The 25,423-nt window shown below is 43.9% G+C and overlaps 1 protein-coding gene across 1 annotated transcript in view; it reads right to left on the reverse strand.

Moving 5' to 3' along the window:
* Positions 1-25,423, reverse strand: part of KDM2B (lysine demethylase 2B) — a 106,655-nt gene that overhangs the window by 64,566 nt on the left and 16,666 nt on the right. The window contains exons 4-7 of the mRNA XM_082293766.1: positions 18,602-18,780; positions 16,701-16,807; positions 7,789-7,882; positions 6,757-6,910 (exon numbers count right to left, since the gene is read on the reverse strand). Of these exons, the coding sequence (XP_082149892.1) occupies positions 6,757-6,910; positions 7,789-7,882; positions 16,701-16,807; positions 18,602-18,780 (534 nt within the window). The remainder of the gene's footprint in view (positions 1-6,756; positions 6,911-7,788; positions 7,883-16,700; positions 16,808-18,601; positions 18,781-25,423) is intronic.

Below are 25,423 nucleotides of genomic sequence, written 5' to 3' on the forward strand. Positions count from 1 at the left end.
CAAGACAGGAGATAACAACCCACCTCTTGGTAATTGTCTCAAAAACAGAGAAAAAAGCCACAAATTTAATTTTATCCTTAATGCTAAAAAAAGCACTGGTATAATATCAGAAGAACTGGAATAAGAACTGAAAAAGTCAAAGGTCAGTGGAACAAGAAATTGCTAATTTCTGTCTGAAAGCCACAAACAAAAGCACCTGCTAAATATTACCTAAAGCTACAATCAAATCCTACGGATGAGAGGAGGACATTGACTGTGTAGCTTCGAGGACCAGTCATGAACTAGAAGATTCTTCCCCACGGGCGACCACTTCTCAACCAGTCCGTGGCAACAGCAGCGATGCCGGAGTGGAGGTGGAACCAGCCCGGCCTCCCTGGGCAGCTGGAGCAGCTCCGGCACAGCCACTGCCCCATCCTGCCCAGGACAGGCTCCACCACGTGGGATGAATGGATTTGGGAGTACAGACACTGCACAGTCACTGCTCACAGCCCTCATGTCAAGCCTCAACAAGAAGACCATCCACTTATGGTTTTTCTGAAGCTGATGGTTTTTATTTCAGTTCCTGGCCATCGATAAGTGCTTTTTCCTTCCCAAAACAATCCTAGTGTATGAAGCCAAGCCAACACTGAGCAGGAATTCTGTTCAGGAGACTCAGAAATGCTCTCAGCTGATTTACAGTTATGAATTATTCCACCACTCCTAAGATACACTTGAATATTTAGATTTTATCATCTCTAGTAAATCAAGAAGGTAAAATTAACAGTAACAAACGTTTTTCTGAACAGTTAAAAGAAAGATATGATCTCATTATCTTTTGAATTTTATAAAACAAGTATTATTAAGCATTGCAAACTTGTTAGAAGATTTCAGTGGGCTGCAAATTCCTACTCAAGGATGCAATCATCCATCTGAGAATAATGAAAAAGAATATTAACTTATAAAGCTATGGGGCAAACAGCCTACAAGCTCCAAGCCAAAACCATGGTGCATCTGTTTCCATTAGTAACTGAACTGATATTTTGCCTTGTGATATAGAAGTCGCCACACATTTTCATGCAATTCTACAGCAACTTGGGATGGAAAAGATGAAACATATATGCCTCAAAAATGAAAGTGACTAAAGAGATAACCTGAGAGTGGGCACTGCCAGCAAATCTCAAAAGAATAATGACTGCGTCATAACGGTGCCCACAACCAAATCTACCAAGGAAAGATGATGTTTACATTTTTAAAGTTTAAAGTTTATTAGTTTTGCCCCAGTAGTACAAGCAGTACAGCAACTCTCAATCTTAAATTGTTTTTAAGAATTAGGCAGAGCTCTGCATTAGGTGTAGAACCAAAAATCCAACATTATGCTGTCACCTTCGATCTGAAAGCAGACACTCAAGACAAAAAGCCTCTCTTTGATCCTCTCCACCAATCTTCTTCATGTGGTCCCTGAGGTTCCAGGCATAGAGATTCCATTAATGTCAGTGGAAGCTCACAGAATGGGAAAAAGCTAAACAGCAACCAAAAATAGCCAGGCAGCTCTGCAGCCCTAGCACAACACCCTGCAAAAAATGTACCAGCCAGATTTTAATAGCCTGTCATTCTCCCTGCTGTAAGGGCTATGTGCCACCTTCTGGCCCCATCACACAATAATCCATCAAACTCTCACTGGCACAGCAGAGGTGACCTAAGACCACACACTCCTAATAGACAAAATCCCACTGATAACCAGTGAGACAGCATTTGAAACACTTTGAATCCTTCCAAATAGCTGCCTACAGTCCACACAGAACATCTCTTTCTGTCCACTCTCCTTCCCAAAAACACTCATCTGAGAAAGGTCATTATTTCTGCATTTGACTGGAGACAAGAACTCTGGAGCTCTCTCAGGTTACCACAATAATTAAGAGAGACTCTAACAGCATGTTTCCATGCCAAAGGCCCTGAAGTGCAGTATAGAGAACATAAGAAAAATAAAGTAAAAACAAACAGCTTACTCCTCAGTGGAACACTGCCAGCTCCCAGGTGAAACACAACTGTTACAAAATTGCATGCAGCAACACGAGAAGTTTGAAGAAGCAGCAGAAAGGAACATCATCCAGTTGACAGCAGGTTACCCTGGCTGGATTTTGATCGTAGGAATGTTGAATAAATCAGCACTGCAGAAGTCTTCTGCAATATCTAATGGCAGCCCAACATCTCATCTCTTCCATGGACTCACATTAAAGCTACAGATTTGAAAAGCCTACAGTAAGACCAGAAGACCCAACCCAAGCCCACAGCTGCTCATGAGCCCACTGCCTCTGACCTGTGACAGAGGCTCAGAAAAAGGCTGTAAGAAAGAGAAGATGATAGAGCAACCCTTGGTAGCATCAGCCATCTCCTCCCAAAGGAACCCAAACCAGGACGTTTGCAAATTTTCTGAGACCAATCACACCACAAACCCCAGAATCAACCCTGTATCCACAACTTGTATCCACAACAAGTGTGGCAACTACCTTGGAGTTCAGGAAAACTGGTCTTCACAAAAAAAGAAGAAAATCCAAGTTTATCCTATTCTGGCAGACAACATCAGTGGCAATCCAGAACTGGCTCAAGTTCACCTTCTCAAGACATGCACTGATTACACTCTGACTTCACAACATTAACAGGAAAAAACATTGCAAGACAAATTTTCCATGAGATACTACAAGCTGGCTGCTTTTGTATGCACAAATTTTACATGTGCATACTCCCCTGAATTTAAAGTAAAAGTGTCTACATATATACACATGCATGAAAGAAAAGGTCATTTTTTGAAAGAGAGGCCCACCAAGAAATTGAGAGAAAAGCAAACAAATTTAATGTATTTCAAATTATGGCAAAATCTTGCTTGTAGAGGGCAACAGGGAAGAGGAGAAAGACAATATCCATGTCACAGGTCCATCACTCATAATCAAAATTACTTATTCAGCAAGACTAAGACTTAAAAGAGCAAGTGGATTGAAAAAAGGATGGATTTTTGTGTATGCTTAGTTTTGAGCTTGGATTTAGGTAACAACAGTGATGTTTAGGAGGACATGAGAGAAACTAATGTGGTGTCCAGAGACCAAGAGAGAGGGAAATCGATGCATAATGAATGTACCACTTGAGAGAACAAGTGCAAGGAGAGAAGTGAAAGACAATTTACAGAGAATAAAGACTGGAGTGGAGGGTGAAGGGCAAGAGAAGGAGAGAGAAAGGTTCCAGTGAAGTTATGCAGTGATGTAAAAGGAGAAGATACTTATAAAGGGAGAAGCACTGAAGATACGAAAAACCTGGTTAACTGGCATTAACTTAGTGAGCAGTATTTCAAAAAGGCTGTAGAGGAACAGTCAGGATGTAACAGAACAAGTGCCATGTAGCAGCCAAAACCATGTGTCTACAGAAATCGTGGCTGTAGAAATCTGAGGGATGCTGCCCAAACACTGATTCTGTGTGTCCCTGCACAGTGATGGGAGATACCTTAATTACTTCTCCATAACACCACCAAAACAGACTCCAAACACTTCACACATCCCCCCTGGAAAGTCATCACATGATGCAGAAGAGAACTACAGCAAAAACAGTACTGGACAAGCACCAGATTTGACTGTGACTGGTAAAATTTTGTTGTTTTCCTACTGAGACAATAACTGAGCACTGAAATAATGCTTTTTCTCTTCTGGATCGTCACAGTTTCCACCTGAAGAGAAGCACACTCTATAAAGAATTTCCCCCATTTGGCATGTGAGTCAGATAGGCAGCATCCCCTGTCCAATATCCCAGAGTGAGACATGTTACCTCGACCAAATTTTATCTGTGGTGAATGTTTACCATATGAAAACTTTACATATTAAACTTTGCCCATGGTAACATACAAGTGCAAACATCCTGGGACACTTTCCCTGCATAAGCACAATTTTGCTCCCATCCTGGGAAAACAACAGTTAGATTTACACAGAAAAAAAATTTTTTTAAATCATTCCCTGACACTGGTAGCAGTTATAGCTTCCTCCCCCTTGAACCTTCAGCTGGTCTAACATCTTGAATCTAATCTGGCCATAAACCTCAGAACGGCACAATGTGTGTATTTCCCAATCAACAGCTCCGCTGACACCAGTTACAAGAATGGAAAAGGCCAGGTTCCTAGCTGATTTTATCACTTTACCACAGACTTTGTAGCAGAGTTATCATCCTTGACTCACCAGTGGGAACCAGTAAAGTGGGAGATGAGAACCTGTAACGGTGCATCGTTCATGTGGAACAGCCCTGTGGGGCCACCAGGGCACAGCTGGGCTCCTACATGAGTACCCCTCAGAATCCCAGCTTACTTTCCCCCTCCCCATATTTAGGAGGAACTCCTAAATGCTGCAAAAGGCACCTTGGCCCATAACAACTCACTGTGCTGACAATATTGGGCTCACTTCCTCCTTGATACCACAGCTGGGATCGTGCTCTCAGTGCTCTGCAGAGTTACAAACACCAATAGAAATCTACTGGTTTAAACTTAATCCTGAAAGAATTATGGCAGTGATGGAGAGGAAAATACCCTGAGGCCCTGGTGAGCACTATAATGATGCCTTCCGTAAGAATGATCCCCATTCTTGTCCAAGGGGCTTGTACTTTCGGGGATTTACTGGATCTGCTGCTGATCCCAGATTCTCAGACAAACCTTCCATTTCCCAGCAGCCTGTGATTTCACTCCCTCACTTGTCTTCTTACAGTCTTCTCTACCTACTTCACCCTCACACTGCTAGGGTATAACAGCATTTCTAGGACTACTCCAAAAAATTACTTGAAAAGAGGAGCAGAGCAAGATATTTTATGGGAAAGGTCCTTTGTTGAAATGTTCCCCATTCACAGCCCAGCTGAGCACTAATTCCTTACACTTTCTGTGACCAAACCTGTAATTAGAGGTATTTCCTCATGGATGAGTTGAGACTGGTCAAGGGTTTATCAGGCTCAATTGAAAATACAGGACACGCTGGTTTTACAGACACCCATAAACAGAATCTAAACACTAAGAACACTTCTAAAGCACATAAAAACCACTTTCAAACATTACTAACATGATATGTGCACAAACCAGAGCAAAGAGGTCACAGGAATTGACCTGTTTTACACAGCTATGCTCAATTCACTGACCTGGAACAGCCTTTAATTAGGCATTTCCATACTCTTAAAACAAAGGCAGAAATAATGCCCTTTCACATAAATAAGAGATTTGCAAATAAGTTTTCCAAACAAAATACAAGAGAGCAAAACCCCTTGAATCTATGAGGTGCTTACAGAGACATTATTCATAAACGCCTTTCAAATCTGGCATGGAGCCTAAAATGTCTCAGTGTTGGCATTTCTGTACTCGGGGCTTTCCTAAGAAAACAGAAACTACAGTCAAAAACCCATTTGGAATCACTTTGTGTCAGCCACCATGTTACAGCTGTGTCCTGTCCAAGCTCCCACAACCTGCAGTGTTCCAGCTGCTGAACATGACTAAACTGACATACAGAAAGTCTTACTTGTAGGAGGCTTCTCACAGGAGGATGGAGATAAATAGAAGATGCAGTAATGGGATCTAAGCAAACAGCACAGCCACACTCAAACACCCAGTTCAAACAGTAACGGCACATTCTGACCTGTTTCAAGGGAAGATCTAATTCCTTTAACGGATTAACTCCTCCACCCTCAAAGTCATTTTCCCTGTCATCTCCCAGGCTGATTCTTACCAAATACTTACAAAGGTGCACATTTGTGGCCTTCAACTGATCCTAACAACACTCCCCAGATGAGAAGAACGTTGTCCCTGTCTCTGCATGACTTGCATTCTCTCTGTCTCTAGGGTTAAAAAATAATCATCTTATCTCCACAGACTAATTAATTCCAGAGCTGAAAAACTATCAGCCTGCCTTTCTGTCATGTAGAAAGTACGTATATTTATTTCCCTGGTAAGATCCAATAGACAGAGGCAATGTGTTAAATTAATATAAACAAACTTACAATCCCATAATAGTAATGGAAAGCAAAGTCTGATATCATCTTAAATGAGGACTGTTACACATTCCACCATCCTTAATCCAATTTAGGCAGGAGCAGAAAGAGCTGAAGCATCAGCCTTCAAAGCAGCAACTATTTGGTGTCTTTGCAAGATGAGCCTGGATCATGCAACACAGCTACTGAGGTGGGCAGCAGTGTAAAATTGAGTGTGGCCGGGCTGCTGGAAGATGTCCAGATTCAGCACCATCTCCACCAGCAGAAATTCTGAAGAGTTACAACAATGAAGCTGCTTCCCCAAGAAGCAATCCTGAGGGAGCACAGCACCTGCTCTTCCATGGACTGGAATCTCTCTTGAGTTCCACCAGGGAATCAAGACCCACCTCTGGCTACAGACAGAGGCAAAGAAGCAAGCTACTGAACTGCAGGTGAAACCTGCCAGAAGAGATCACAAAAAGAGAAAATTGTCTTTCCCAGAAAGCTCACAGCAGCAGCCAGTACAGCCCTGATGAGAAGTGGTGAACTGACAGCTCCAGAGGCCCAACTCCTCTCTCCTTTCTCCCAGTACACACAAGTGATCACTACACACACTTCCTCACAGTACATTTTGCATCAGTCTTAATTTCTGGAAAACAAAGCACATTTAGTCTCTGGCCATTCTTCTGCCACAGCAAATAAAGATGTCAGTATGGGGTTTTGGTGTGAAGAATACTTTTACAGAGAACTGTTAGTAAAACACAATCTCAGTCATTCCAAAAGGTTAGTTAACAGGGATACCTGAAGGAATGAAGAACGTGTAGCCTTGTTTCAGCTCAATTCTTTGGCACCGTTCCACCCTGTCTCCCAGAAAGATATCACTTTGCTTTCCTGAGAGAACCCATTCTTCATAAAGTTCTAGATTCTGCAGAGTAGGTGGAATCAGCCAGAAGATCTAAAAACAAAATTAAGATTTAACTATTACCAACAGTCAACAAAAAGGAACAGCTGAGAGACTCCACCAAGGCTACCGTGTGTTAGGCAAATGAGCTGCTTTCTGCATGAAACACCTGTTTTCCAGGTGTTGTACACAGAGGCATACACAGACAGCAGCAGCAATTAGCCCACGTGCTGGAAGTGGCTGGGTAACTGTCAGTTGTCATCTCTCTTCCAGAAACATCTTACTCAGAAGCTGCCTGTGGTTCACCTGCAGTTCAGAACAGTGTGTTGGTACAGTACAACTGCGCTGGGCTACAGAGAGGAACAGGATCTGCACCACTGATTGATTTCAGTTCCCACCCTACACTGTCCATACTGCAACTGGGAAAAACATCATAAACCAGAAAAGATGTGAATGTAGCCATACATACTGCGTATTTTAAGGCTTCTGTACCCTTGAATGTTTCAGTTGTGGCTTACTGTGCCTGTACACACCAAAGGAACATGGAATCTCTAAAAGGAACAGAAGCTTTAGCTACAGGAGACTTGTGAGGGCACTCTGACACAGCAAGGGTACGCACAGCCACATCTCGCTGCAAGACACTTCTGGACCACACAGCAACAGCAAGCCTAAAAGCACCACCACTAGCAAATAACACATTTGGTATTTCAAATAAATCACTTGTTTGTTTCATAATGGTGAGTGGCATCCTTCTAGTTCAGCAAACTCTCTGTATATCAACAAAGCTGCTGAAACAGTCTGATCACTGGCTGATCCCCTCAAGGAAAAAAAAAAAGAGAAAGATAGGAAAAAAAAAAAGAAAAGAAAAGAACCCCTCCCCTCTATGAGAAGCACAGAGAAATAAAACCAAATATCAAAAAAGGTTCACCTACCTTCCCCCCACGGAAAACGTGATACCACACTGAAGTGCCACCAAAATCAATATGAAAATCAGTGAAGCATCCTTTCACACTCATCAAACAGTACCTGCAAGCAGAGTGAAGGACAAAAATGAATCAGTCTGAAACAGTATTTTTCACATCTTAATTTGCAGAGGTTAACTGCCTGTGCAATGCTGCTTCCACCAATTAAGTTTCTGCATTTACAGTACAGGGATTTGTCTCATGAAGATAATGAGGTTTCTGCTGAAAAATGCGTATCTCCATGTCTGAGTTTGCTGTTCATATGAGAGGAATTAAAGCTTTCGGAGTTAGGGAATAGAAAAACATTAAAAGTTAGGCTGTTCAGAAATATTTCTTATGCCACTGCCAGTCCCTGGGGTGATCTGTTTAACGCTCTCCTTCATCGCTCCAGAGACACAACCTTCACCAAAGTTGTACACAAATTGCTTCAAAGTTTTGAAAAATCTAATTTGCTTATAAATCCTCCTGAATTTTCTTTACCTACTTGCCACTCATGCCATTTTTGCAAGGATTAGGGGACAGAAACCTCATTTGGCAAACTAACTCCTTTTTGTTCACAATTCTAGGCATTCTGCATCAAAATACATAAAGGACTCAGCTGGCAGCCACACTAAGTATCAAATCCACTATTTTTTATGCCATCTTGATACAGGTTTTGAGCAGTTTAAAGTCTGCATTGCTGGAAAAGACACAAGAGCTGTGGTCTGGCTGCAGGAATCTCCAGCCTGCAGCCACCATCTGTAACTAATGGCCGAATCACAGCCGCCCTCCTCACTGTAGGCACCTTTGCAAACGCAGGAAACACACACCACTTAACCCACTAACCTCTTTTCCTTGTTCCGGTCTCCGTTTCATGGCTTTTTTTTTTTTTTTTTTTTTTTTTTTTTTTTTTTTTGGTTTGGTTTGGTTTGGTTTTGTTTTTAAGGGGAATTATGGAAACCCTACCGGAAGGGGATTTGTTAAAAAAATAAATAAATAAATAAAAGGAAAAAAGGTTTGATTTAAGTGTGTCTTTTTCTGCTCACATTCAGGTAGGAGAAGCTCAGCAGTATGCAGCCGGCGTGCAGAAGTCCCTGTAGATGATAGGCTAGGAAGGACCTTACCATGTGTCTGCAGAAGGCTGGCAAATCAGAGCCACTCTGGGTCCATAAGAGCCGCTGCCTAGCAACCACATCCCGAGCCGGAGTTGACAGAATGATACGCAATGCTGTCATGAAGACAGTCAATTTGTGGGCTTCAAAAAAGGTCCTGCGCCTTCATCTCACAATTAAAACCTCTCCTTGTGCAATTACACGTCTCTCCTCTTGCCCACTCTGGAATTTTTTTAATTTTTTTTTTTAATCCTTCAGAAGCAGGAAGAAGCTTTTGCTGCCCCTGGGGTATTTCAGATGCTTCAAAAATCACAGCTAGCCAAGAAGCTGTCTACACTCTCAATATGCTCCATTTCAAAATATGAGTCCTTCCCTCCCAAACACTTTTTTTTAATTTCTCCTTTTATGTTTTCTCTACCAAGATGTTGTTGATTACAAGTCAGATAGAATTTAAAAACAATAAAAGAAGCCCAGAAAGGAAGTTGCCTTTCTTCCAGCCAAACTGCAAAAAGTCACAGATTGAATAATTATTGCTCATTAGGAAAAAAAAAAAAAATCAGCATGGAAATTCTCAGCTTGTAGGCAGTGCTGAGTATTAGAGGTTCATGTTGTTTTAAAGTAAAAAATTCAAATCCTTATGGAGTCAATTATTTTCAGTTTCCAAAAGGTCAGATGTAAAATACATCACACGAACAAAAATTTTCTAGACAGTGCTACCTACCAACAATCACCCATTGAATTAAGATATTCTGGAAGAGCAAACATGGCCTGGGCATTAGCTGGTTTTAGGTATTCCTCAGTAGTCAATAATCTAAACCTGAAGCAGTCAAACTGTTTATGTTCAGAGAGGAAATAACAGGATTGAATCCTGTTCTTATTGAATTTGTCAAATCAAAGCGCTTAAAATTTAGTTTGGTGAGAAAGCACTGAAGCAGGTATTACTGTGAACACGCAACTCTTTCTTTTCCTTGTTTTTCCCCATTTTCCCCTCTGTTTTCTTGAAACTCCTCTAAACACAATTTCCACTCCAATAAAGGTGGTTTTAGTGAAAGAGTCACATATGGCGATTAATAAAAACCTGCAAAGCATTTGGAAAATAAACTGTTTTTCTTTCCATCCACAAACAAGCCATGCCTTAATTTCTGCTGGTAATCTCCCAGGCCTGCTTTTGTCCAAACCCAACAGCTCCCGGCCGGCTCAGGAGCCTGCGGGAGGATCTTCCGCCATCCAGCTCTCTCCCTGGTTGCCAGAGTCTGGCACAATGCCTTTGCATTGACCTCTACAGCTTCCTCTTCCAATGTACACCGCAGTCACATGGTCCCAGCACACTCCATGCCACAGCTAATCTCAGGCACCGCTCGGCTCCAGCCTCAGCCAGCGGCTTCTCATCACCAACAGCTGCTAATTTGGGGAACCACTCAACTTTTCAGGGTTTTCCATAACAACAGTGAAAAAGAAAAAAAAAAAAAACGGAGGGAAAAAAAAAAGCCACAACACAGCATCCATGTTGAAAGAAATCGAGGAACTACATCCCACTGTGTGCTGTGGCCACCGTGCTCTGGGCCAGGGCAGGTACAGTGGTTACAGGAACACAATCCCACATCAGGCATGGGGAGACAACCTGACCAGAGTTACACCCTGAAAACACAGGCGACGCAAAAGATGCCCCAAGTTGAATATTTTCACAACTGCTACCACATCCAACCCCTGAACACTCCACTTTATCTCCCTGCACAGCCTCAGTCAGGGTTTTAAAACATGCAGCTGCTTGTAATCTGTTGTGGGGGAGCTTCCCTTCCCGATTGAAGAGTTTGGTTTGTGTTCTCCACAAGGCTGATATCTGTCGAGTTAATGTATTGTTATTTTGGAGGAAGGATTTGTGATGTGGAGAAAAGGGGAACTTCCCCCTCCCACTCCCTCCCCCCCCCCAAAAAAAAAACCCCAAACATCTGGGGAAATTTGTTAGAGAAATGATGCGAAGAAATATGGAGTAACCTGCAAACTCACGAGGAAGAACAAACACAGAGATCCAAAAAAAGAGAGGGAGATGATACAAATGAAGCTAAACCACTAAGCAAACACAGCGAGCTGGGAACACAGGAACAACACAGATACCACTCCATAAGCCAGCGCAGAGCCCACACTCCCAGGCAAACCCACAATGCACTCGCCACGCATCGCTACAAACCCGCAAGCAAACAGAGAAACAAAGACAGCGAGAGCCGCGCCGGGATGCGAAGGCAGCGCCGGGCAGGGCAGGCAGCGGCAGCGTTCATGCACATGGGCCCGGAGAGACGCGAGCGGACGCACAGGCAGCAGCATTACCCTGAGCTCAGCTCCTTCTCTCCCGCAATAGGCACCGCGCACCATACGGCTCTATTCCCTCTGGCATTGCGAGGGCTCCCCTGCCACTGAGCTCAGCCCATAAACCACTCCCAAACCCCAGCAGAGGCTTCTGTTTTTTGTTCGGGCCAATGAGAAAAGTATAGCTCACTCTTCCTTCCTCCCAGGAGCAGCGCCGGCTGGTTGAAATCCCTGAGCCTGAAACCGAATACCACAGACCCATGAGCCAACTGCAAGTGCCAGCGCGGGGAAAGGCGCGGGCCTCGCTCCCCATCCCCGGGCGGGAGCGACGCTCCCGGTGTCGGGGGAGAGCGGCCCCCGGCAGCATCCCGGCACCGCGGGGGCCCTTCTGCCGGGCCTGGGAGCGGGGCTGGCAGGAGGCAGCAGGAACAATAGCTACCTCGGGGCGCCTCGGCCCGCACCGACAGCGCTCCCACACTGGGGCCCTGCAACTGGAAGCCACGAATTGCGCCGCAAGACAAAAGAAACCATTGTCACCCGGGAGGCACCGGCCCGGCTGCCGCCCCCATCCCCGCCTCACCGGCAGCGACCGGCCCCGCCGCGGCGGGGAGGGCCCGGCTGCTCCGAGGGGATGAGCCGCAGCATCTCCTCACGGAGGGCTCCGGCTTCCCTAGGGGTGAGCCCTGGCTGCTCCTGCGGGGATGAACCCGGCTTTTCTCAAGGATGAGCCCCGGCTCCCCCGTCAGGGGTGACGAACCCCGGCTCCTCGCTCTCGCAGGGCCCCCCAGCACCCAGCCGTGGCCGCCGGGCCAGCCCTGCCCGTGGAAGGCCGCTCAGAGCCGGCCGCAGCGGGCCCTGTGCCCGTGCCCTGCCGGGACCCACCTTCGCCCCGTCCCCCTCTTGGGGAGCGGTACCGAGCGCTCCCAGCCCGAGGGAAACAAACCAAATCGTCACACACCGTGGTCACCGCACCCTGTGCGCGCACCGGGCACTTCAAACGCACATAAAAGGCCCGGCTCATGCCCCGAGGGGGTTACGGTCCGAGTCAGTCACACACAGAGACAACACCCGAGATAACAGAAGCCAATTTTCTGCCAGGCACCGGAGTGTTTGTGAAGTGCCTGCAAATGACACTCTCAGACCACACTGGGACCAAAGTAAGCGATAACACTTCCCTCGTCGCACCCTTGCCCGGTCCCAGCCCCGGTGGAACAGGAAGAGCGCGCGGGGTGGGCGCACATCCGAGTGTGCCGCTTCCACGAGTGGGGACCGCACAGGGACCCCTGGTTGACCTTCCAGATTTTGGCTTCCAACAGCGCACAAGCGCTGGAACCTCAGAACTTCAAGAATGAAGAGGTTTGTTTGTTTGGAGGTTTTTTTGTTTGTTTTTGGTTTGGTTTGGTTTTTTTTGATTGGAAGCTTAAATTTCTGAAGAGGTACCCACCACCACAATGAACTGAACCAAGCTGCCAACTCACTGCGAGCCAGGCCTGTCTGCCCCTGGAACAGCAGTTTGGTGTCTGTGAGAGCACGACTCATTTCTCCACCCTGTGACAAGGCTGTTCACTTCCAGGGTCACCACAAACTGTTGTAAACACTGGTGGTTATCTGAGTTACATGTGTGATGCTGCAAGTCCTCCAAGTTCTACCCAAAGGAGGATTTGTCACTCATGCACTGATCTGAAGACATCACATTTTATTTATTTTGCTAGCTTGGAAAGTCTTAAGGAGAACTCGCACTTATTGGTCTAATTTTTTTTACTGAATTGTACTTATAGAGGTTTTGTATCAAAAGCAATCCACAAATGGCATACAAAGTGCAGACAAGTCTCTCACATGCGTAAACCAGTGCCAGGTTGCCTTGTGGGACCTGCGAGCTCCCTCGATTCCCTGTCTCCAGAGGCACCCTGGGCGTCTAATTAGACCACAGCTCAGCAGAGCATTTTAGCATCTGTTTAAATCCATCCCTACTTAGTAAAGGAGTGAATAGAAAGGAATGGATGGCTGAACAACAGCCTGGGAGAGGAAGAATAGAGCTGAGGACATGCTAACAGAGCAGCATTATTTTGTGAACAGGTAGATGTTCCACACAAGATACCCCATCCTTAACTGAAGGACAGCAGCAATATAGAAACCTATTACAGCAGTGCTTAGGTATTTCAAGTAATAGGAAGAATTTTGAAGGTAAAAAGGATGCTGCAGCGACTAAATCTTTCATTTTCATTTGTTCCACAGCACAAACATTACCAAGTTCTTAAAAGTGCCTGTTACTGTTTCATGTCCTGAACAGTAGCTATTCACTTGCCACTGCATTGCAAATAATCTTGCAAGGCTACAAACACAAAACCTAATAAAGAGGATAATAATTTCAGCAGAGCCATCTCTTTCGATAAATGAAAAATCAAATTAGTACTTTTTTTTTTTTTTTTTTTTTTTTTTTTTTTTTTTTTTTTGTTGGCTCAGCTGTATCCAGATTGCTTCAATTCTGGATGAATTTAAACAGAAAAACAAATCTGAGCTTGTTTTGAGCGAACTGAAAACGGTTATGGTGATATAACAAGCTTCTGCCCCTAAAAGCTGATGTTACAACAGCACTGCCTTTTTCTGCTGGCTCTTGGTTACACAGTATCTTCCCACTCTGATCCAGGATCCCATGTCTGAGAGGCTTTTCTCCGGAACTTGCATCCTGGGATGTGAAAGAGGGGACATAAACTATTTCCTTGCTTAATTCAGTCCTCTAAGTGTCCTATTTGGTAAGCAGCCATTTACCTACAGACAGAAAAATAACTTCATTACCCAGAATTTTTTTAAAAAGTTAATGGTGCAAGTCCAAGTGCGAGGCAGGGTGGTCTCCAGCGCGCGCGGTGCTCCTGGTAACTGAAGCAGCAGATGGAGCGTTCTCTAACTTCACTCCCAGCACGGAACTCGACGTGCAGGAGCCAAGACAGACATTTGTGTCTGGTAATGCCATCTGTGTCTGCGAAACTGCAGCGCTCTCGCTGGAGTGCTTTTTGTTTGTAGGGAACACGTTAATGGTGGGGATGGCATACTGCAAACTCTCAGAATTATGGGAATGCTAAGAACAAGAATGGAATGAATCGATCCCATTTCTGAGCAACAACAGTCATTAATAAAGCATATGAGTATTGATGATTCACATAAAAGAATGGGCAGCGTGAAACAAGTGACAGCACTGACTTGTGGCTCCACAACTGAACATGATCTCCTTAATAAGGGCTCAAACCCTCTGGACACTCACAGCAATAGCTGGGACCAGTATCTCTACAGGAAAGTGTCAAGTTGAATTCCCAAACATGGAGAAAGCCAATCTCTTGAGGAGTTCATCTTTATACCAGACGAGTTCATGGAAGAGCAATCTCTTGAGAGTCACTGAGCACACAGCAACAACTTCTACCTCAGGACAGCCCTTGCCTGGACTGCAGTCGAAGTTCAGAAGATAATTTTTAGGAGTGGCATCATTTTACGCTCACACCGTTCTTACGCTCCTGCCAGGGCATCAATGCCAGCCAGCAGCCAACAGCAGACAGGTTACTGAGAGCCACAGATCTTTGTCCTGATCTGGTACAGCTTCTCTTGTGCTCACAGACTGTCACTGTTTGTTACTGGTTTTAGCTTTGTGGCTTCTTCAGACTGATGAGGGGTTTGTGCCAACAGTGCTGTAAATCATCCTTCTCTAGTCTTTCTGTGAGATGACACTCAGTAGCAACATCTTCATCACTCCAGCTGTATCACCCTCGCCTTTAACACTCATGCCTGGTAACTCCTTTTCCCAGCATCAAACTCTATTGTCACATTTCAAGCATTCACAATCTTTCAGTGTTTAGCTTCCCTGCACCTATCACATCTACTAGTTTATCAAGCTGTCAACCTCCACCTTCCCTTTGCCAGTGACAGCAACCTCCACAGCTCCATGTCTGCTTCTTCATCAGGCATCTCCTGCCTTTCTACCAGGCCACCCTCCACAAATGGGAAAAACTCCATGTCAAAATCTGTTGAATTGGTACGTCTCTAAAATCCCTTTGAAACCTACCATCTGGCATTTCATGATGCAAGCAGTGAACTGCAAGCATATACTCTGCTTTTTCTGCTAAATTCTGTTAGTCATGTTGCTACCTTATCCTTCAAACCATCTCTGCCTTGTTCTGTTTACTTGCTACATCTTTTTCAGCATCTGGAGTGTGCCTGCTCTAGGAAAGGAATAATTTTCTTTACTTCTTACCTTGTACCATCCATGAATCCTTAGGCCCTGAATCATGATTCAGTTTCTTAGCTCTGGCAAATTACAAAGAATGTTATTTGCTGACTAACCACTTGGGAAGCAAGTGTTGCTCTGCCACTGGTTTATTGTGTGACCTCAGGCAAGTCACTTAGGACATTTCCAAATGCATGGGGCACTCCAATCCACAGTCAGTTACCCTAATGAGCAGTTTGATCCTTTCAAAATGTAGGAGTATCTTTAGCTTCCACTGAAGTCAATGGTGCTGAGCATGTCCCCCCAATGCCTGTCACAGAATCTCTTCCTTTATGAAGACCTTTACTTTACCTTCCAAAATGTTTATTTTTACAGAACAAGAGCAAATGCTACATATTACTTCCAGACTGCACACTCCTTTGTATCTGTTAGTACCAATCTATTTTACAGTTTGGAAGGAGTTCTGAGTGATTTGCAGAACACCAGAGGTCGGTTCAAGAGCAGAGCCTGGGATGTTGCCAGCATTTGGTCTGGCCAATAAAACACAAACAGCAGTGAAGGGCTTCCAAGATTACCTGTTCATCAGCCATACAGGTCATTGCATCATTATAGGAACCCCTATCTCAGCTCTACTCATTCCCAGGAAACTTGCAGTGCACATTTTGAGGCCCCCAAATAGTTCCTTTTTCCAATCATCACATAAAAGGTTTCAAGGAAGACATTAAAGCAGAAGAAACAGTGATGTGAGCCTATGCTTACCCAAAAACTATAGCTGAAGTAGGCAGAACCAGGACAAACTGCTCTTGTGTTCAGTCTCAAACCTGCCCTGAGTGGGTCCTGAGCCTGGATAGTCAGTCCAATATTTGCCCTTGCTCTTGAAAAAGTGAATAGAAAAGTAAACTGGCAGAAAGGGCAGTGAGAGAGTTTCTGGGAAGTCACACACCTATTCAAAATGGACTTGAAGCTCATTTCACAAAACATTTCTCAGCTAATAACATCTGTCATTAGCAGTTTAGAACCTGGGAAGGATTGGAGCCCAGCCTACAGCAGGACTCCGACTACACTGTGTGACATATCTGTGTGATGTGAGGTGATTTCTTTGGGCAGCAATTTCAGAGAATTTACTACTTAAGGTCAGTCTGCCACTTTCAAAACAGAGTTGCTTAAAACTGAAAAATAAAAATGCACTTTTCAAAGAGATTTGATTAAAGACTGTATTCAGCAAAGTTAAAATGACTTAAGGCAGTCAAGAGCAGAGCTTTTTAAATACTTACTTTTTCACTTTGGGGTATTTCATCTCTGAAATAGCATTGGTAGCATCCGTCTGTCTCTCCTTCAAATGCTGTGGCCACATATTATCCACCCAGTCAACTAAATCCACCTGAAACACCACCAAAATCAACTGTTAGCTCCTGAACACATGGTAGGACATATTCTCGTTGGCTAAAACTCCTCCAGTGACAGCAGCAGATGCTCACAGACAGGGAGAGCCTTGCTGTTCAGCAAAAGTCCCGAGCACCCAACTTGTTAAGGTGCAGCATTTCATCACCACAACTCAGCCCTTTAAAACCCAGGGGAAGGAGAGTTTTACAGGCAATTTACCTGGGTGCAAATTTTGTCTCATGGGGACCTGTGAGCACCTTCTCTTGTATTCTGTCTGTGGCATTTTTGTAGCCAACAGCCTAGAAAGTGCATTTATGAACATTAAAATGCAAACATAGAAGGGATGATACTATTTTAATATCTTCCATTTCAAGGAGGAAATAGGACTGATTCCATGAATATCACAACTGTATGTGAAAACAAAACTTGGCTACTGCCCTGATTCTGAGATAATTCCCACATTCTGATATTGCAACCCAGAGTTTACACAGCAGGGAACCTAAATCAGGTATTTCAGTCTTACATGGGCTCAAAACTCTGCAGAATTCAAGGGGACATCTTATACAAAATATATGGGAGCTGACTTTAGGTACTGGACTTCCACAACACCCTCTCTTATACTCCCATGGGAATGCAAATGTCTCTTTCGGTGAAATCTAAATATTCCTGCTTTTACAAACAGCTGTGCACTCAGGCCATTTTCAACAGCTATGAAATAACCATTTACACGAGATAACAGGTACCTAACTGCATTTTTAATTTCTAAGCACCCAGGAAATTTGCACAGATGTTTTAAAAGCTCGCTGAGCACAATGTGTTTGGGCAAACCGGGATCAGTTGAACACCAGAAACTCCCCAGAGCACCTTCAAATTACCCGCTAAGTGTCTGAATGACAGCAAAAATCTGAATGAACTTCTAAATATGTGTTTAATATTCAATTTTCGATCCACGTTTAAAAGAACAAAGAAGTCTAGTAAAGAATTACTTCTACAGATCAGCAATTAGAGCTGCCATCTATTTGTGACCTGTTCAGGCAGAAGTGTGGTGTTCCTACTGTCTTCTTGGGTAAGAGATATCCCCAGCTAAAAAACTACTGTTGTAACTAGAAAAGGACTTAGAAACCAGGCAAAAAGTGTCTGAAAACAAAACATCATAGAGCTGTAGTTTCACACCCAGCTACATGCTAGCACAGCACACATAGCTACATTACAGAGATAAATGAAATCATCTTTACTAATAAGGTCACAGTTTCACGCCAGTGACTCCATTGCGAATAAAATCACAAAAGCCCTCTACCTTTAAAAAGTATGTACAAATCTACCCCGTTCCTCTACTGCCAATTCTGACAAAGCAGTGATTATGCTGATTTAATTATGTATACATTTCTACATTTAACAATTGCGTTTCCAACTTTTTTGCTTTGGAAGCCCCAGAACATGTTTTGGATAAAAGGAGGGTTCATATATAATGAATCCAAGCTTCTTGATAGTTTAAGCTTGCATAGAGGAGGAAAAATACTAGATAGGTATTTAATTTTGGATGAAGTTTCCCCTAAATACCTTGAGAGGAACTGTGTATCTGTGCAAATTGAATGATTAACAGCTCATCAGGTACCTAATTCCTGTAAATTAAATTCCACTGTCAAGCAGACCAGCTTTCTACTTGGCTAAAAATGGTATCCCAACACCAAATGAGCAGGAGTTCTGGGCACTTCCCATCACCTTGTTTAAACTCCATGGTTTATTTCTGGGAAGAAGCTGAAATAAAGCCCATCACCACGGGCTCCCTTACCACGTTGGGGCGCTTGACAATGTTCTCCAGCTTGGTGTGACTGAACTCCAGGCTGATGACGTTGTAGAGCTTCTCCCGCTGGGCCTCTGGGGTCTCGTAGTACCTCACAAACTGAGACATGCTCATCTCCACTCCTCTCTGTGTGTTCACATCCATCACATCCACGATCCGGCGGCTTCCTGCAAACACAGCAGCAGTCTCAAAACATCTGCCTTGGCTTTATTTATGTATATATACATGTATGTATGTATATTATTTTATATATCTATATCTCTATATATATCAGTTCTCAGTGACTGCAGAGAAACTGCAGGAAAAGAGGATAAGAGACCAGTACCAGCCTCTCCATGACTCCTAAATCTCAAACAGTGAGCAAGGAACTAACTTGGAGCTGGACTTTTTCCCAATATGACACTGAACAGGTCACGTGGTTCACAGAGATGGAGAGAGCAGTTTCCTCCTTTATGTGAATTGATGTGAGCAGAAGTACATTAAAAACTATGAAGAAGTGATACAATATGGTAGTAGGGGGCAGGCAAGACAAATAGCTCTCCAAATCACACTACAATTTTCTAAACATCCATATGTCTCTCAAGATGCTTTTACTCATGGACAAAAACTATCCACAAAGAGCAAAAACTGCCTTGCATCACTGGATACTGTAAACTGCTGAACATTCCCAATTCCAGTCAGCACCAGTGGGGATGAAAGCACTAAATGCCATAGAGGAGTGAGCCCCCACTTTGGATCTCTCAACAAAAACTACAGGACATACTTTCAGCTCCTCGAGTGGCAGACATACAAGTCTCATTAGCACCAGAATGTTGAGCAGCAGTTTTAGTCGAGCCTTCAGCTTTACACAGATTAATCCACAATCTTCTCTTTGGCCAACTGGAAGGTTTCACCTCTCCCAGCAATTTTATCATCCTAATTAGCAGTTCATTTGTGTGTGAGTGAACAGGAGCCCATGAGAGACATGCCTCATTTCCAGGAGAGGTTTCCAGCAAACAAACTCGCAATGCTTCCAAAAAATCTCTCCAAAACCATTTTCACCGCCGAAGAAATAACTCAAAATAAATTGCATTAAAACAAAATGTAGGGCTCATATGCACCATCAGAGGGAATTATTAATAATTACAGCACCTGGCCTATCGTGTGCTTGGGAGCAGTATTTCAGCAAGAGTGATAGCTTGGATTGCAGCTCTCCATTACAAACATCCTTAGCCCCTGATAGCAGTGACAGTGACAGATGTGATAATGATTCTGCAAAAGAACTCAAGACCATAAAGCTTTGAAATCAAGAAGAAAAATTTATATAATGTAAATCTGGAATAGTCCCACCAGCCTGTCAGTCAACCTCCTCGTTCCAAGGCCAGGGAACAGGATCCCATCCTTGGGCTGGGCTTGGGACTGTCTGGAGTGTTGCCACCTTGAGGCAGGATGAGGAGAGTTTAGTTATGTGTGGAAAAGCACAAGAGTCCTTAAATTTTGTATCTGCATGTTTGAAACAACATATATAAAATCTAGTTATGGGTTAGGAGGGGGGAGTGTTGTTGTTTTTTTAACGGTAAACTTTACTATCTAGGGGAGTGGTCTTTTTTCAATCCCACAGGTCAGCAGCTGGGGTGGAGTCCTGTTAAACAGGCCCCTAATGAAAGCCATCCTGATCTCTGCTTCCAGAGCCTGGGATCAAAGCAATGGCTACAGCCTGGAGGGGTTAAGGACACAGATACTGAAAAATTCTATTTGAAGGGCTACGTGGCTGAGCCTGGGACCTGCCATATTTTAGTCTAGGTTTGATCTCAGCTTTGCTGGAAGCAACCTTGTAGAGCCTCTCAATTATCCTTTCCAAAAGAAAAATCAGCAGTTACCTGATGAATTAAGAGTATGAGGAGCAGTTCAATAGCAGGTTTGTTAAATGAACACGATTATCAATTACAGGCAGAAGAGCTTAAGATTTGAATTGATAATCTCTTGACTTCCAAATTAAAGAGTAATTTGAGGGGATGTTTTTCTCTTAAGCCACAGTACTGTCAAACAAGCCCATACATAATGATTCTTGGAGTACTGCTCACAGAATTTGAGATGTATAATTACAGGTTCACATCCTGGTGTTCACTGCCCACTGCACAGCAGCCCTGGCTCACTGCCAGCTTTATCTCTTCTGTCCTGAAAAGATTCAGCTCTTTCTTCTATCTCCTGTTCCTAATAGAAGGTGAAAAAATATCATCTAGGAGAGTAAAGAACAAGGGAAAGAAGCACACAAAGGCTCCAAAAAGTGGTGGCAGGCTGAGAGATCTCAGGACAGGCTGGATTTTTGGGCAGTTCCACACACATTTTACCATGATCCATTTCTGTTAACCAATTCCTAGGCATCCCCTTGCCACACTCTCACCAAGTTCTCAAAGAATGGACCTCACTCAACCAAGCCTGGGGCAGCCCAGCAGGTCCCAGCAGGATCTCAGTGACCCTGGCAGCCTCTTGTCCTTGTTCCCACCTATCCCTCACTTCAGCTCATCACCCACTGGACATGGATTTACAGACACCTGGAGCCCTGGCAAAGTCTCTTCCTGCTGACATGGGAAGCTTCAGTGCGCCATGCACCACTTCACCCTTGACTTCCCTGGATGTTTTTCCAGTGGAACTCTGGACTGGGCAATGTGGGATTAAGAAGCACTGCTTCATCTCTGGCAGCAGATGTGACTCAGAGGTGGAGTGGTGATGCTGGGGGATTTTACAGCCTAAAGAAACATCTTCCTCTCCTGCTGCTTGCTCATGGAGCACAAGTGAATCCCCAAAGAATCACAAAGACAGTAACTAAGAAACAAGCTAGTGCCATCTCTGACAAGGGGAACAGACAACAGCAAGAAGGAGACAGAAGAATCAATTGCAGGGATGTAAGCTGGAAAATAAAATCCATCAGGATGAGCTACAGAAGAACTATGCTTTACTTAAAACCTTAAAAACATATCATTACTCCAGCCCATGTATTAGTAAAATCCACATTAAAATTAAGGGGACAATAGCATATGTAATATCTGTTCCAATTATTTGGATACCTAATGACCAAGACACTGTAAAGATCCTAATAGATTGAATTGTACAACTGTATGCTGTAATATCCTTATTTTTTTAATACAGAAATGAACATCTGGAGGAAAAATGACTTGTCTCCCACTGCCCACCCTGGTCAAGTTGGTTTGGTGTGGAGAGCTGGTCCTTTCTGTTCTGGGCTTCTTGGTAAAACAAGAGCAACAGGGAAGCAAACCTTGTCCACTTGTCAGAGAGAAAACTGCACTCCAGGAATGCAGGTTACACAGACACCTTCGCTGCATCAGCAAATGATTTCCCAAATCACAGCTCACCAAGCCCACCCCAGACACTTCAGGAATGATGGGCTCCAGCTCTGAAGTCATTCAGTAGAACTCCTGTTGATCTTCCCTGCAGAGTTTGCACCCATGCTTTCCTTCATGTATAGAATATTGTAATGATTTTCCAGAGAGGGAACAGGGAATGGGAAATACTGGGACTATAAAAATCTCCTCTGTGGTCCAACAGCTGCCATTTCCTATTTCTAACCAGGTGAAGCACTGCCTTCCCCTGCCCTGAGCTTCAGGTTATCCAAGCTGCCAGACTCCCATCTTCAGAATAGCCCATCATTTCCCATGACGTGGATTTAGCATGGATATTTGGAGCAGTGGAAGCAACGCAAACGTGAACCACACAGTAGAGTATGAGAAATGCACAGGAGGTGTGAATCAGAGCTGCAAACGACACCAGAGTTTTCTAGGCTGTGGTCTCTTCTCCAGCACAGCACCAGCAGGAAAAGGTGCAACTCCCCCACAGCAGAGGAAAGAGGAAATGTCCTTTCTGTAAGAATGATTACCAAGCCTGTCCATTAAGAGGATCAAGCTACCTTGGAGAATTATTTTAACCCTCTGTGTCTGAATTGAGATCTGTGCTGAAGGTACAATATAGTGTTGACAACCAGAAACCAACCTGCAATGCCGAGGGACCGGCCCGCTGGTCCTGCCTAATCTTTATGCTTCTTACGAGGAAAGAATCCTTGGTTTGTAAAGCAGGATTTTTGGCAGAGCCTCAGAAAATCTGCCAGCCTCACTAGCGGGTTAATTGTACCTAAAGACTGAGGCTTTGACTTGCATCCCAGTTAATCCCCCCGAAGCTCCCGGAGCTGGAAGCATGTATTCTTCTGCTGCCCACGGGAGACTATTATGATATCCCCTGCTAACTGGGAGGGATGTGAATCCGAGCAGAAAGTCCTTGCTCAAGTGGAGCTATTCCCGACATTCCCTGCATTTCACAGCGAGGGTACGAACAAATTAAAGAGACGCGTCCCGATCCCATCACTCCCAGTGCCACCAGAGGGCACAGAAGAACAAAGGGAAACGAGCCCGGACATCGCACACAGCTCTCCCCCACACCTCCTCACCCAGCACCTTCCCCAGCACAGCCGGGCCCCCAGGAAACGCATACGCCAAGGATCCCGCTTTGCAGAGCTCTCTGCCTTCCCTCCTCCCCCTCGGCCAGGTCTCTGTCCCCAGCGCCACTCTGGCTGTGCAGCAGGAGCCCTTTCAGTGGGGTCACAGCATCTCCTCCTTATGGAGGTGTAAAACTGCCGTGCCTGACGCGAACCTTCCCCTCCGGCCCCTCTGTAGCTTTATCACTGCATATAAAAGTGCCAAACTGCAATAACTCGCGTTAGGAGCTGTTTGCACACAACAAACGCTGTGCAGAGCGTGGCCACAGGAACTGCCTGTGGAACTGTTCAGCCTTAATGCTACAGGACTGGGCCGGAGAAAGGGGCTCAGGGCAAATCATGTGTTTTAGTGGCATTATATAGAATTAATCCGTATCCCTACACCTACCCAAGCCATCATTTCTAATGATTCTTAGAAGCTTCAGACAGTGAAAAGCACAGAGAAAAAAAATTCCTTATACAAAGAAGCATTTTACTTCCAATTTTTTGTACAGTATACCAATGCATTAACCTGTAGTCTAAGCATACTCCAGGTGGCTGAAAACACAGAGCACACAAATAACAGTTATAGAAAGAAAAATAATACAAGGTCTAAGAAAAGTGGGACAGGATATAACTTTGGTGAAAATCTTATGTTTTATTTATCTATCAAATTTATTTTAAGATCATTAATCATTTCCTAAAATGTCTCAATATAAAATACATCTAACAGTAACAATAAAGAAAAATGTTATAAAAATTATAAGCTTTCCACCCTCTGAAACCTCATCCTCAGCCCATAATGAGGAAAACTTTGGCCTTGATTTCCCTCCTACTTGGCAGTTAGGAAATGGAAGAAGACCTTCAACTACACTCACATCACCAATCAACATGTGTACTATACCTGCAGGAGCAATCCTGCAGCTCCCCTCTGGTCTAGAAGGGTATTTGAAGGTGTCAAAGGGTTGGTAGCACCCCCCCACACATCTTGTACCCACATCTGAAGAAATATACAGCTATGATTACATCAAACCTCCAAAACATGCTGGTATTAATGTATATTTTTAGGTGAAGGCAGTACACTTGAAGGTAATTTTGAACTAAGGTATATTATGACACTAAAGCATAACAACTACCATAAAATATTTAGGATTTTGGGTGGTATAATTCCAAAATAAGACAGCTCATTTCTAGTTTGGATGAATTAAAGCAGAGGATGCTTATTGCAGAAACACACTGTGGCTATGGGGAGTTTTTCTAAAATAGCTTTCTATTTTCTTTGTTCTGCTTGATTGTCCCACAAGGACAATTCAGCTTTAAATCCACCTGTAGACAGAGGCTTTGAGATGCCCGTGACCACACCAACACGTCTCTTCAATTTCACTTTCACGTCCTGACATCATGGAAATACATTCTCTTGAGAGGTTGTATTTTTGTTGTAATGTTCATTCAAAGCAGATTTATTGCTGTTTATATCTGGACATGAACATGACTGTTTTTAGCAAAACTGTCCCAGTTTAACTAAGATTTTTTTTAAGAGTTTGCCTGTGTTAGGCAAAGGACAAACTTAAAGAGAGCTCAAACAGGAAGTTCAGCTCTAAAAATAGAACTGGTTCTACTTCCAAAATGGCAAGTCAGCGGACGTGCTAAACATAGGCAAGTGAGTGTTATAATATTTCATTTTTACTTCTAGGAGAAAAAAAAAAAAGGCATAATGAGAGAGCATCAAATGCCCTATTTTTATTTATTTTATTACACAAAACCCCTAATTGTGGTTCAAAGCTCACTCACCTGACACTTCTGATGCACAGAGCCCCAGTGGAAACTTATGACAGAGGTGGAAGGCTACATCCATCACAGCTTAGCCCAGCACTGGTTAGTGCTGAGAGCTAAACAAGCACCAAAAAAATATAAAAATAATAAATGTATATATATATTCCTCCACCTTTCTGCAAGGGAGAAAGACAGCATGAGTTTTCTGCCAGTTCAACTTCCTGAAGCACCTCACTACAAGAAAGAGGAAAGCCTGTGCCAGCACACAGGAGGGGATGGGAGAGCAATGCCAGAAGTGAGGAGAGAAGGAAGAGAATGAGCAGGACATCAGTTTAAACTTGCTTAATTGGCATGGCAAAAAAAGCAAATTGTTGGATGCAATAGGGAGCACAAGGAACAGAGACGCTTCCCCTGGTCACATAACAGGCAGCAGCAGCAAAACCAGAGGCCACTTTAGATGAAAAAGAGATGGTCTGGCACCAGAGCCTGGTACTGGAATTAAGGAAGAAGTTTCTATTTCCAGTCTATCAGGAACACTGGGTAAGTTTTAACCTCTGTCTGCCCTAGGTCCT

The sequence above is a fragment of the Coloeus monedula genome (assembly GCF_965178545.1).
Source record: "Coloeus monedula genome assembly, chromosome: 18".
NCBI lineage: Eukaryota > Metazoa > Chordata > Aves > Passeriformes > Corvidae > Coloeus > Coloeus monedula.